Genomic DNA, 13,044 nt, shown 5'->3' on the forward strand with positions numbered 1-13,044 from the left:
ATATTTATAAAATCTTTTAAGATATTTTAAAATATCTTATCTTTTAAGATATTTAAAAATATCTTATCTTTTAAGATTTTTTTTAAATCTTTTTAAGATATTTTGACCTTATTTAAATTTAAAATAGATATTTATAATCATGTAATTTTAAATAGATATAAGATAAAAAGTAGGTTTAATTTTAAATTTTTTTATTTTCGAAATTTAATTTTAAATTCCGAAATTAATTTTTTTTTAAATTATTTTTTCGAATATTATATTTTTTTTAATTTAATTATTTATTTATTCGAAATTATTTATTTAAAATTAAATAAATCCTACTTCCAACTATCCAGCTAACCCTGTTGCAGGAGTATGTGTTTTAGCTTGTTTGTAAGTTTTCAAAACCTATTATTACTTGATTGCAAATAGCCATGGTTACTTTTTGCCAGATCTAATGATCTGATGGCTCCCTTGGTCAAGTTAATAATTTGTAACAGGTAAATTTTACAATCTTCTTTCATCTGTGTATGACCTAGCAACATGATAGGACCCATCCAAAGTGTGCCTGTGTGAGCCTATGTGTTTAATTTTATTATAGATGCATATAGGTTAATGTTGCTAAATAAAATGTCATAGTCATTGATAGATTTTATTTAGGCCCATTTAGTTTTGGGCTTATTCAATTAATAACAGTTGTTCTTATTAAGGTTAAATTCCTCTCTTTTGGGCCTTGTGTGAGAGTTGGGAGCCATAGAAGTGGGTACGACATACTGAACCCAGCACCCCCTCACATGAACCACCCCAATTGTGAAGGCCCATTTGCCTGATTTGAATGACTGTACTAGGTTAATTACACTAGTTTAACCTAATTAAAATTGATTAGCAACATAATTAATTTCATTTATTTTGAAATTAATTTAAGAAAAATATAGTTTAAAGAATTATTTTTTATTCTAAGCTAAACTATATGTATTTTCTTGTATTTAATTAAATATAGAATTATAACCATCTAGATTCTTTCTGGAACTTAATTTAAATTTTTCATTAAATATTCCTATTTAAGTTGATATTTAGTTATCTTCAACTAACCAACTTAAATCTGAATATCTTTTGAATTCAAAATTTCAAAATTAAGTTGAGGAATTTTAGGCATTGGTTATTAAGATTCTTTAGATATTTTTTAAGTTAATATCTTTTCGAATATTAACTTAAAATGGAATATTTTCAAATTAAGTGGTTACAACTTAATTTTTGATATTTAATTAAATTTAAATTTGAAAAATATTTAAGTTCTAGATTTTTTCTAGTCAACTTAAATTAGATATTTTTTCAAATTTTGTGGAAAAGATACTTAGTCAAATAAGATATTTTCTAGATAGTTATTTCTAGACTACTTATTATTTCTAATATTAAATAGGAAATATTATACATTGTGAAATTAATTATTTATTAATTAATTTTGGTACAATTTACTTTAAGTATATTTTTCCTAGTATTAAACTAGAGATTAATAATTAAGTCTTCTCTACACTTAATTATTTATTTCTTGAATTTAATACATTTAATTAATTTGAAAATTAAATATCTAAGTTGATTTTTATCATCATACTTAAATATTTCTTTTTCATGACATTTAATTAAATAGAAAATTATTTTTAGTTGAAATTTAATTTTTCAACTAAATTTAAATAATTTTCAAAATATATTTTTTCTTTATTTTATTAATCAATTTTTTTCGAAATTGCATTTCTTAAATGCTAGAATTTCGAATTTTATCTTGAAAAATAGATTAAGTTGTAAATTAATTATTTATTTTAATTAATTTTGGACCAACTTAAATCAATGATTTTTTCATTTATTGATTAATTTAAAATAAATTGAATTAAAGTATATTATTAGAAATTGAATTAATTAGTCAAAGGAAAATCTAGATAGATGATATTTTTGCTTGAAGTATTTTTCTAGTGTATTTAATTAAATAGAAAATTAATATTTAAGTTGATTTTCATCATCATACTTAAATATTTAAATTTTTCTTATATATTTAATTAAATAGGAAAATTATATTTTTTGTTGTAAATTAATTTTATTAATTAATTTTGGGCCAACATTAAATTAGAATAATTTTTCCAGGATTTATTTTTTATTTTAATATGCATTTTTCGAAAATTGTATTCTTATATACTTTAATTTTTCGAAATGCAATATATATTTATAGAAAATTAAATTTGAGTTGTAAATTAATTTAAATTAATTTTGTAACAACTTAAATTGAATATTTTTCTAAATATTTATTGGAAATTATTACTAAGATGGAAATAATTCATGTTATTTTCATATCCATCTAAGAAAAATTTATAAATATTAAATTAAAATTTATATTTAGAATTTTTCATTCTAAATTGGAAATTTTAATTAAATAAATATATATTTAAAATAAATAGAATAAATAAGGAGAATCAAAGAAAATACAACTCACTTTAAATAATGAGCTTGATTATTATTAAGATATATACAACTCACTTTAAATATATATTTGTAATGTATTGTTTACTAAACTTTTTTAGAAATGAAATAGTTGCGATTTATCTGGTTTACTTTATTAGAAAGCGTAATCGGAATGCTTAAATTGACTAAATTGCCCTTTTGAGTTAAACTATATTATATGATAGTTATTTTGTAAGATATATTTTAAAGGACAAAATTGTCATTATATATTTAATATTAAAAAATAAAGGGAAATTTTATTTACACCCCAAAATTTTTTAAGTACACCCTATTTTAATATTTTTTTATTTTATATAAAATTTATATCTTTAATTTTACTAAGTATTTTTAACTTTTTTTTTTTCAATTTATATTCTTAAAAAATATACCTATCAAACAAAATTAAATTACATTTTAAAAATTATGAAAAAAAAATTAAAATAAAAATTATATGAAATTTTCTTAGAAAAAAATAAAAAAAAATATATACATGAGTTAGAAAAATTATAAAAATAAAATCAAAATAAGTATTGAAATTAACATAAAATAATGTGAAGAAATTTTTTTTAAAAAAATATTAAGAGTAATTTTTAAAAATTATTTAAACTTATATTTTTTTAATAATAAGGTGTATTTATAATTTTATGAGGTGCAAATATAACTCCCCAAAATAAAATAAAAATAATTAAAATTCATTAACTTTTCTCAACAAAATTCATTACCTTACCATTAATGGTCACTGTGTGCCATTAAAAAAGAAAAAGAAAAGCAACAACGGGCAATCGAAACGCCGACCCCCATAAGAAACGCCTGAGCCTGACCAGAGACCATCTTGTTGGTGTGAGCGAAACACTTCACAAATCCCTCCTTCCTCTTCTTATTAGGGTTTTGGGACATTTGATAAAAGTACAGGACAGCGATGGCAGTGGAGGAACCACAAATTGAAACACTTAAAACATCCGAAGCCCTACTGCATTTCCCTCCTCACCCTCGAAGACACCTCCAAAGCCAAACATATCTTACTTTGGTTCGAATTTTCTCTCACTGCTACGACGACTCACAACCTTCTCCTTCCACTCATAATCTTCACAAGGATCTTAGAAACGGTATAAAACACTCAAACCCCAACTCAGTTATGGATTCGTTTGGTCACTGAATACCGAATTTTCATTCTAACAGCTGAATTTCTACAATTTTTAGCTTCACTTGTAATCGATTAATTGATTGCTTCTTTCATGGAAGTTTTGTTATATTTTTCATTCATGATCAGGATCGAATTGTGTGTTTTTGTTTGTGCTTTTTCTAGCTTTAGTTGTCTATTTTTTTATGATTGATTTTATTCTTCTGTATACAGAGAAGGACGGTAATGAATTGGGGCAAAGAACCGAGAGTCAGGCTTCTCAGTTTGTTGAATTGGTTGGTAGTGATAACACACAGCCTCAGGGTTTGAAATCTGATAAAAACACAGAAGTGAATTTAAATGTTGATGATAAATGCTCTCTGGATAGTAGGCATAGCCAACAATTGTCAATTGATGAGATTGATAAGCTGATGAGAATAGATGAAAATGAGGATTTGCCAAATCAAAAGGATGCTAGTGATTTCCAAGAGCCGGAGTTTGGCCCGGAACTAGTGTTAATAGATGAGTTAGAGTGTATTGTAAAAGGAAGTGAAGACACTGTCCTTGATAACAATTCAAAGCCCCCAGTAGTTTCTTTGGTTCAAAACCAAAGTGGCATTGATGAAGTGGTGGTATTTAATAACCAAAAAGAACATGTGGACAGTAAGCAAATTGATAGCGAAATGTCTGTAAATGTGAGTCAAAAGGCTTTATCTTTGAATAATGTTGTTATTGGCGAAAGTGTTGTTCGAAGAGAGAATAGTGAGGATATACCATCTTTGTTGAATACAACAGTCTTGGATGCTGGTACAGTAAGACAACAAAATGATAGGGAACTTAATTATGCTGCTGCCATGGATTTGAATAACTCATCTGTTTCCATTATTGAAGCAGGGAAGACTGAGAGGACAGAGTTCCACGGTGAGAATTTTTCTGAAGCCTCCTCCTTTAACAAAACTACATTGGCAAACACTTCAGGCGTTAATAATGGAAACGATGACAAGACAACAGGGGAACCTGATGCATTAAAGGAGGTGCAAGAAATGTCACTTAAGGATATTAAATTGGACGAGTCAGTTTCTTGTGGTATTATGGGAGATGTAGATATGGAAGAGGGAGAAATTTCTGGTGGGTTCTCCGTGGATGATATTTCAATGGATATGTTGCTGCAGGATGCAGTGTTATTGGAGGGTGACAAAGTAAACGAGGAGTCTATACCTGATACAGAAGAGTTATCCTGTAAAGTAGCCACTGAAAGAGATTCTGAGTCCACTTTCTCTCTCCTTGACAATAATAATGGAATGGGATTCAAGGAAAGTGATAAAACTAAAGCTGTTAGTAAACCTGATGTTTCTGTGAACGAAATATTGCAGAGGGCTAGTAAGGTCGATGCAAATGATGCTTTACTAGAGACTACAATTATTGAAAAAAACAATATCGTTGGAAGTAATAAGCTTGTATTGCATGGAATAATTGAAGAGGATGCAACAGATCATGACAAGGTATTTACATCAAAGGTGTTTTTCTTTCTTTTCTGAATAAACATCAAATTTGTGTTACTGTCTTTTAAATTATTATGTATAGACTGTTTTGTTCCTTGTGCAACTGTTCCAATACACATAATATATCAGGAAGTTACTATGAATAGAGTTGTATTGATATTTATTTATTTCAGGGTGTTCTATTAATAGACTTTGTCTTCTTTCTAAGTGTTGATAGATTTTTTATCAATAAGATAGCAGGAAGATGCCATCATAATAGTTGTAGTCTTTTTGTCATTTTAGAGTGTTCTTTCAATAGACTTTGTGTCATTTGTGAGTGCTAACATTTAGTGTTTGAGGAATCTTTGTTTCAAACCGTGTGAGGTTTCTGGTCTTTAATATTCACTTTTTTTTTCATCACAGTGTTGAGTATATTGTTTCGGTGCAGTAATGTTTAGGGTCTAATTTTTTGATAACCTGCTTAAACTGTAAAGAAATAAAGTTTTATTTCTGTTTCCTATATACATATCCATATATGTATTTATATATTTACAGTGTATATACATTTTATGTATATAGCTTGCACTTCCCGTTGATTTGCAACCTTAGACACATTAAGTACTTGTTCAGCACTTTTTAATTGTTCTAACTAGATACTAAGAATCATTTTTTTGTTGCGCTGGTCAAAAATTATTTTATACCTATATTTGGACCGTTGATAACAGTGTGTTTTACTGTTGATCATTTGCAGCCTGCCACTGAAGACAGTGGTAAGAAAAAGCGGAGGCTTCCTACAAAGGAAAGGAGAGCTAAGAAAAAAGTATTGTTTATACCTGTTCTATTTTATGTGGTTGGTTTATATATGTGCATGTGCATCAAAGTTTTGTTAGCATACCTTTTTTGATTTGGTAAAATTTACTGGACTTTATGTGGTTATGCTCTGCACTTATCTGAAAATAGTTTGTTATTTTTTTATATTCTAGTTGGTATAAGCTCTTTGTTTTTTTGTATACTTTTTTGTTAGTTGTATAGTTGATCAATCATACAACTCTACAGTTGCAGAAGCAAAAGAAACGAGCAGAAAATAACAGAAAGCTTGGTGTTAAAAGGCTGAAACTGCCTCCAATATTAAAACCGAAGACTGTTTCTTATTGCCGTCACTTTATGGTGGGAAGATGTTATGAGGTATGGTCTTCAACTCTTTATTTTTTGGCCCTGGCAGTTCGACCGGAAGACCTCCCAATGGCCTCAAGAGTTATTTGAATCTGTGGGGATTCAAACCTTTGAACAAATGCCATCCAGCACTTTCTAACACTCCTCTGTACCACTAGACCACCCCTTGGGATTATGATCTTCCACTCTTATATTGAACATTGAACATTATTCGAACTATGATGTTTCCATTGATTCATAGTTTCACTTTGTGCTTACCCTAGGACAGAGGAATATTGATGTGCATGTTGGGAAACTTGCTAGAAAATTGCTTGTTGTCAGTTGCATGCGTGAGCCTAATCATAATTATGAAAGAACTTAATAAATAACATGAAAGAAGTAATCAGTTAATCGATTCCTTTTGCTTTTGCTTTTAGAATTCTCTGTATTGTAACCTTAGTTTCTTTGTGTTTCACAGGGTGACAAGTGCAAATTTTCGCATGACACAGTACCTTTGACAAAATCCAAGGTATTGTCATTAATTAAAACTTCTTGTTATTGTGCTTTCTCACACTATTTAAGTAACAATGTATCTTATAATATGATAAGTACACTTTGATAACAAATTGTTTCCATTGGCAAATATTTTTCTATTTAGCTTCACATAATTTGTAGAACTATTGATATTACAGTTTGACACCTTAAGAAATTTCTCCCATACTTCGTAGGTCAATGCAAATATCACAGTTCTTTTAACATTCCTCTCTCTGTTACAGCCTTGCTGTCATTTTGCACGTAATTCTTGCATGAAAGGGGATGACTGTCCGTTTGATCATCAACTCTCAAAGTATCCTTGTAGCAACTTTGCGTCTGCAGGCTATTGCAGCAGAGGTGACAATTGCATGTTCTCACACAAGGTACATTCTTTTGCCTGTGTAAAATGATTGATTTAGCTCTTTTTATATCCAATTGCTTAACCTACTGCCTATAAATTTATACCCAGATTGTACCTAAGGAGGATGCCACAACTTCATCAAATGCTATGGAACCTGAGAAGAAAGTTGCAACCTTAATGAATAATTCAAAATTTAAGGAGCAACTGAAAGAAAAGAGTGCCTGTCAGCAGCCTTTCAGTGTTTCATCCTTCTCTACGGGCATTAGTTCTCACAAGAATACTGGAAAGAACAAAAATGAGACATTTTTGAAACAAGAAAAATCGGTACCTAAAGGAATTAACTTTCTTTCTGTTGGGAGTTTGCCTTTGGTAGATTCTGTTAAGCTCAAACAACAAATTTTATCTCCAAATAGAATTGCTGGTGCCGGGGTTGGGAATCATCTTGAACAACATGGATCAGGCATAGTGCAGAATTCCAATGAGATTTTAAACAAAAGTGCACCCATAGTAGCACCAAAGGGAGTAAATTTTCTTTCATTTGGAAGAAGTCAACAGGATGATTTCAGCAGTAGAACATTAGTGAGCACGCCATCAAGTGGGGATAGCAGTGTGAAACTGTCTTCTGACAATTCTGTTATGCTTAATCAAACTAACTCAGCTCCAAAATCAAATTTGATGTTGAAAGGAATTCAACCTGCAGTGACTCCAAAGGGAATAAACTTCTTCTCTTTCAGAAAATCCTCAGTTAATGATTCTTTGGATAAGTTAAAGTTGCCATTCAGCTGCGATGATGGCTCTGATAGTAGTGTTAACGGGAGACAATATCCATTGGATGAACAGAAGCATTCATGCACAACCTCGAAAACTTTGCCATCTTCTTCAGTTTCTCTTGCTCAGTCGCCTGACCCTTCATCATCCAGGTTCCATAAAGACACTGCACATTCAGCTCAGAAGGCACTCTTATCTACACTTGCATTTGCTGCCAAGCATGAGTCTCGAGTTAAACAGAATGAGTTGATTCGAGATCCATCAGGTGGTACTGAGATTGACAAGGGCATCAGGGAAAACAGTTTGATCGGAGGCTCACAAAATGGTTTGGCAAAAGTGTCAAGAATTGTTGAGTTATTGTCTAGCTTCAGTGGTAAAAGCAAGCAATAATGTATGTTGGTTTTTCGTTTACAAAGACCTGGGCTCTTGACAGTTAATCATAAGAAAGGGGGTCATGTAGGCAATCCAATCAACTCAGTTTCAGAATACAGAGGTGGGAAATGGGAATGTGAAGGAATCTAGTGTTCTTTCCCCCATTAGCAGCTCATAAGGTGGTTTGCTCTACTGTTTTCAACATCTGATACTCAGGTACCCTTTGCTTTTCAAAGATTTTTAAAAATCACAACTGAACTTGGTAGTTAAGACGGATTGAAGCTAACTGGTGAGTTTTGGGCCAATCTTCTTTTCTTTCCTATGGCACCTTGGTAGTTTATGTGCTATATACTATTGACAAACCAAACATTGATTGGCAATCATGGGAAAGAAGTTGCTATCATTATCAATATTTTGTACATGAAGCCCAACTGCCTTCAATTTTGCAAGACTTTAACACAATTGCTATACCTACCAGCTTGTCATTATTTTCATTCCAGAGGCATTGTAAATATGATTGGTATTATGCAATTACTGTTTGTTGATTAATTTGGAATTTACACATTTAGATATTTTTATTATTCTGACATGGATTCTGGCTTGATATGAAATTCACCTAAAATTATTTCTCAGTCGGCTCGGACTGAACAGTCCCAATACAATCTTTTTAATCTGAAAGGTAAATCTTCAAATTGATGTCCATTATTGTTCAATGGCTGCCCATCGAAGTAGATGAGTGATTTATGATATAAAAATAATTATAATTAAATTTTAGAAGACTTAGAGAGTAACTCAACTGGTTGAGTGAATTTGTAAGGAGGAGATAGGACTAATTAAACTCTTATATATATATATATATCTATGTATATTTATATCATATTTTGTCTTCTATTATTTTTTTTCTTGAACATTGCTTCTCTTATTTTTTGAATCAGAAAAAACCATGTTCGGGTAGGGACTGTACTTATTTCTACAATTGTCCTCATTTTGCAGAAAACTCAAATATGTTCCTGAATCATGCGGTTGCCTTCTCACTCCAGCTGTTTACCCTCAAAGCCAATTACAATACTGTGTACAAGGTAAAGGTACAATGCCTTTGATATCACCATACAACAAAACCAACCAATTTCAGATATAAGCCCCTTGACAACTAGTGTCATACTGTCATTGCATAACTTTTTTGAGGGTGTCTTTAAATCAAAGTGCTGTATCTCACGCAGAGTAAATAGCATTGGATCTGATAAAAAATAGAGGAAAAGGAAAGAAAAAGGGTATCTTAATAAATTATTGTACTAGTATGGTCTTGAAGACTCAATTATGTTTGCACCAGTCCAAATCAAGGACATGTACATACATATAGGAAATATATCACCAATTGGAACACTAATTAGTGTGAAACTAAAGATTTTATAGTTTCAACTAAAGAGAGAAAAACATATTAATTTTGTTTTTTGTGGTGTGGTCATCATTTGTACAAGGCAATCAAGGACGGGGTCGCCCTCCAGTCTGTTGTGGGGATGACCAGTTGATTGTATCTTAACCCTTTTTCTCTGCCAAATGTGTCTTTTAGTATTTTGGCCTATAGTTTGGGTTCTCTCTTTTAGAGTAAAAACTATAAAATTACCACTCCTTCATTTTCTTTTGTACATTTTTTTTGTTTTTGTTTTGTCAAAGATTATAATGTCAAGGCAGGCAGCTGATTTTTCAAAATTTATTTGCTTTTTCATGCTCTTTTGTTTTTTGTTTTGTCAAAATTAAACTGGAGGGCATCCATATAAATTTTGTTTGTTTGTTTTTGTTTTTTTGCTTTATTAAAAGAAGGTAGTATAGGAATGAGAGTAGATATACAATTATATCGATCGTCCTATCTCCTAATCAGTTTTTCTTCATAACTTGCGTTATAAGCCTAGGCAGTGGACTGAAAAAAGAGAAAATCTAAGAAGGCCTGAAGAACAGCAGCAGCCCAAGGCCACACTAAGAAGGCTTGGCCCACACTTGAGTTAGCTTCTTTTTTGGATCATTTACACCACAACTGAAATTTTTTATTTTTTTTTATTTTTGTTTTTTACTGTGGGATGGAATTTTTTTTTAAAAAATATTGTATTTTTTTTTTTCAAAATTACTGTATAAGTTTTATACTGTGTTAAGTTTTTACTGTTGTTCTACGGTTGTTTTTTAATTGTTCTATTATTATTTTTAGTTGTTCTACTGTTATTTTATAAAAATACAGTATTTTTTTAAAAAAAATCGTGTGGCAGTATTTTTGTAAGTTTTTTTTTTCTTGGGAAAATCATGTATAGTAGGGTGGGCATCCAATCCAAATCCAATTAGTAATTGGATTTGGAAAATCATCATCCGATCCAATCCAATTAGACTTCGAAATCTAATTCAATTCAATTACTAATTGGATTGGATCGATTTTTTAATTGGATATTCAATTACGCACCTAAATTTTAATATTAACTTAAAAATATAAAGAAAAATACGTAAGAACTAAGCATCACCTTTTATTTAAGTTTGATACTTTATAAATATTAAATATATTATTCTTACAAGTGTAATGTAGCCAAAAGCTTTAAATAATTAAAACAACAATATTTCTTAGTAACAAAATAAAACAAAATATCATGAAAATAAATACACGAAACAATCAAGTATTACAAAGTCAACATACAAAAAAAATCTAATAAAAATAATATATAAATATATAAATATATAAATATATATATATATATTATATTTTCAATATTTTCTATTACACATAATTTTTTAATATATAAATGTAATTAAATTGGATTGATTTTTAATTGGATTTTGAGATTGACATTTAATAACCGATCCAATCCAATTAGAATCTAACTTTTAACATTCAATCCAATCTAATTGTAATTGAATATTCAACTGTTTGTAATTGGATTGAGTTGAATCGGTTCGTTTCAATTGAATTATATTAGATGATGTCCATCCCTTGTACACTTGAATTAGCTTATATCACTTAATTAGCCAATTTATTAAAGAAGAATAAATGACTACTATTTAATATTTATGCTCTAGTTTGTATTATAATTTTGAAGATATGTTTTTTTTTTTTTTGAATATTTGAAGATATGCTTTAAACCTTAGAAGTTACAGGTTATGTTAGTCAATATTTTACTAAAATTGGTAAAAGTTTTTACATTTGTGAATAGATTATGATACTTGTAAAGTATAATTATTAAAAAAAAAATACCCCGATTACTAAAATCTTATCTATGCTATGTCTACTTTGTTGGGGAGAATTTTATGTTGAGATTGTAATTGGCATATTCCTAAACAGTAATTAATTAAAGTATTAGAGCATAATTATAATGTATGGTAATTACTAATTTGAAAGTTAGATATTGTCCAAATTACACCCATTCGTGTAGAAACGAAGCAAAATGGCATGTAAAGAGATGATGTGCATGGCTTATGCCAGATGGGGTGCATGCATGCAGTTTGCAAAGCGAAGAAGGTGTGTCAACGTGGCATCTATTTGATTTTGGAAGCATTTATAGTGGACACATCAACTTAAATATCGTGTATTATACTACGACGTAGGAAACGTAATACCAAAACGATAAAACACCATTTTAGTATATTTCTTTTTTCAAATAAAATGACTTTTTTAATACAACTAGATATTTTCATATACTGTTTATTTTTTTTTTCCATTATTTATGGTTATATTAATATATATTTTTTTTAAATAAATATAGTTTTTTTTTTTTTTTTTTTTTTTTTTTATTAATTTGTCAAATTAACTAAAAGATAAAGTATGAATATCTTAAACTCTTAATTAAAAAAAAAAAAATAAGATGCTCTAGTAAAATTATAAATAATCTTATTAGCAGATTGTTTAATAAAAAATAAAAAAATATTATTTAGAAATATAAAAAATTTAAGACAATCTTTTAACTTTAGAAGAAGAAAATATAGGTAATAAATTTCAAATAGCTTCATCTGCTACTAAAATGTGACTATAACTCAACTTTCTGTCATAGTTGAGTTTTAATTTAACTTAGCGCTTTCTTTATACCAATTGCTTCAATTAGATTCGGAGTGCCTATACCAGAAAAACTGTCCGACTTAGACATTTCCTTGAGAGTCTCGAGCGATTTTGCCATAACCAAATGCAACTCGATCACAAAAACTAGCAGTATCAACAGTTACCTTAATTGTATTCTCCTGGAGCTTAACCTAAAATTCAACTCTATATCACTAGCTTCAAAAATGGAAAAAGAAGCCTCTAAATCTCTATTTTGGGCTAACTTCTATTGCACAAGAGACAACTTATAGATGAGATAAGAACACCATCTACTGTAGCATACTTTTGGTTCCAAACCAAATCATTTCAAGCCTTCCATAACATAATAGTCTCTCCACACTTATTCTTACTGCACCTTTGCAAATTTTAACCAAATCAATTGTAAAAATCAACAACAACAATCGACCTAACCCTAACCAAAAGCCTCTGTCAGCATTGAGCAGCAAATGAATAGGAATAAGCGCATGAACTATAGTTTCCTCACTTCTTTGATAAACTGGACAGATGATTTGAACTGGGACCCTCTTACTACTTAACTGAGGCAAGATGGGCAAACAATTTAAAGCAGTCTGCCATACTAAATTGAGAGCTTTTGGTGGTACCTTCAAATTCTAAAGCTTGTGCCAGGACCCAAAAGAATTAACTGTAGTCCAATTTTCTTTCTGAGCTTGTATGAACTTGTATGCACTACATATCGAGTAGAAACTATAATACTCTTTAG

The 13,044-nt window shown here is 29.6% G+C and overlaps 1 protein-coding gene across 7 annotated transcripts; it reads left to right on the forward strand.

Moving 5' to 3' along the window:
- Positions 1 to 3,189: 3,189 nt before the first annotated feature.
- LOC115705191 (uncharacterized) lies at positions 3,190 to 10,422 on the forward strand. 7 transcript variants are annotated; one of them, XM_030632446.2, is made up of 9 exons: positions 3,190 to 3,575; positions 3,824 to 5,106; positions 5,822 to 5,890; positions 6,127 to 6,255; positions 6,701 to 6,751; positions 6,999 to 7,139; positions 7,226 to 8,473; positions 9,251 to 9,336; positions 10,163 to 10,422. In XM_030632446.2, exons 1-7 carry the CDS (start codon positions 3,389 to 3,391, stop codon positions 8,273 to 8,275), a joined length of 2,910 nt encoding a protein of 969 aa, XP_030488306.2. In that variant the 5' UTR covers positions 3,190 to 3,388; the 3' UTR covers positions 8,276 to 8,473; positions 9,251 to 9,336; positions 10,163 to 10,422. The 7 variants fall into 7 exon arrangements, with proteins under 7 accessions (XP_030488306.2, XP_030488307.2, XP_060961011.1 ...); XM_030632447.2 differs by having other exon boundaries at positions 10,168 to 10,422; XM_061105028.1 differs by having other exon boundaries at positions 3,824 to 5,091.
- Positions 10,423 to 13,044: the final 2,622 nt, after the last annotated feature.

Source organism: Cannabis sativa, chromosome 1 (genome assembly GCF_029168945.1).
Source record: "Cannabis sativa cultivar Pink pepper isolate KNU-18-1 chromosome 1, ASM2916894v1, whole genome shotgun sequence".
NCBI lineage: Eukaryota > Viridiplantae > Streptophyta > Magnoliopsida > Rosales > Cannabaceae > Cannabis > Cannabis sativa.